Genomic DNA, 1,512 nt, shown 5'->3' on the forward strand with positions numbered 1-1,512 from the left:
ATTCTTTCGCTTCGTCTATTTTATTAGATTTTTTTGTTGTTGTTAAAAAACTCACTTTAAAATTACGAATCCGAATCATACACGTACGCTGTAGTTCGAGACTGATTCATGATGGAGTAGAAATGCTTTCAGTTCCGATACAAGACCGGGTAAGTAAAAATGTGGTCTCAAAACCGGACTCAGGTTTTGACCGGACTCACGCTGTACAACAGTAAAAAAAAAAAAAAACACCCTGTGATTGTTAAGATTTGTTAAAGATACGTTTATATTATTTCCAGATATAACATTAGAATTCATTAAGTCATATTTTGTTGGAATAACTATTGTTAACGGTTATAACGCGCCATGCGATCGATGTAAAACAAATCTTTGGAGGGCGGTGATAATCTTCAGTTGCAGAGCTGCAATCAATCTAGCAGCAGATTGGCGATGGAGAAGAGCGGGCTTCCCCTCCGCACCTGCCTCAATCACGGGCTCTCTTGTTTGGCCTCTCCGCCAGACCTGCGCTTGAACTGATTACCTGGCTGCTTGTGTACAGCTGAGGTTCACTGAAGTTTACTGTTTGGAGCTGACCTGGTCCATGAAATAATCAGCATGTCGGATGCAGCGGGGCAGATGTTAAGCCTGCGTTCTGAAGATGGTGTGCAGAGCAGGAAGGATGTTAAGGAGGACGGGGAAGCCGTCGTTGTGTTGAACACCCATATCAAACACCCATTGCAGAGCCGCTGGGTGCTCTGGTTCTACAAGAACGACAAGAGCAAGATGTGGCAGGACAACCTGAGGATCGTCACCAAGTTTGACACCGTGGAGGACTTCTGGGCGCTGTTCGACAACATGCAGCCGGCGAGCAAGCTGTCGTCGGGCTGCGATTACGCTGTGTTCAGGGACGGCATCGTGCCCATGTGGGAAGACCGACGCAACAAGTGTGGTGGACGCTGGCTCGTCACGCTGTCCAAGCAGCAGCGGCACTCCGAGCTGGACCGCTTCTGGCTGGAGTCGCTGCTGTGTATCATCGGCGAGGGCTTCGGCTCCTTCAGCGGCGATGTGTGCGGCGCTGTCATTAACATCCGCACAAAGGGGGATAAGATCGCTGTGTGGACCACCAACACCGAGAACCGCGAAGCCGTCATTCACATCGGGCGCAGATACAAGGAGGAGCTTAACTTGCCGAAAAAGCTGGTAATCGGGTATCAGGCTCACGCGGACACGGCCACCAAGAGCAACTCCATCACCAAGAACAAGTTTGTCGTGTGAAGTTCCCACATCCTGTGAATTTGGTGAAATTAAGTTTTTTGGGTTTTTTTTTTTTGGTCTGTCCCGAACAACTGCTTTAAAATACCCCATAATAATCGTGGATGTGGAACACTGCTATGACCCAGCATTTCAGATTTTTTTTATTTTTTCCCATTCATCAGAACTTGTGTTGTAAGACCTGCTGTTGATTGCAGCTTCTTTTTGTCATAAGCAATTAAAATCATGGGGGGAAGAGAACTTCTGCAAACAAAGGTGGCG

General features: G+C 47.4%; 1 protein-coding gene across 1 annotated transcript; it reads left to right on the forward strand.

Annotated features, from left to right (window-relative positions):
* Window positions 1-398: 398 nt before the first annotated feature.
* Window positions 399-1,505, forward strand: LOC111858752 (eukaryotic translation initiation factor 4E-1B-like). Its single transcript, XM_023840779.2, has one exon. It carries the CDS (start codon window positions 595-597, stop codon window positions 1,252-1,254), a length of 660 nt encoding a protein of 219 aa, XP_023696547.1. The 5' UTR covers window positions 399-594; the 3' UTR covers window positions 1,255-1,505.
* Window positions 1,506-1,512: the final 7 nt, after the last annotated feature.

The sequence above is a fragment of the Paramormyrops kingsleyae genome, chromosome 2 (genome assembly GCF_048594095.1).
Source record: "Paramormyrops kingsleyae isolate MSU_618 chromosome 2, PKINGS_0.4, whole genome shotgun sequence".
In the NCBI taxonomy this organism is placed as follows: Eukaryota; Metazoa; Chordata; class Actinopteri; order Osteoglossiformes; family Mormyridae; genus Paramormyrops; species Paramormyrops kingsleyae.

Coding starts and splice junctions, on each gene's coding strand:
- LOC111858752 (XM_023840779.2), top strand. CDS start 595: ATGTCGGATGCAGCGGGGCAGATGTTAAGCCTGCGTTCTGAAGATGGT.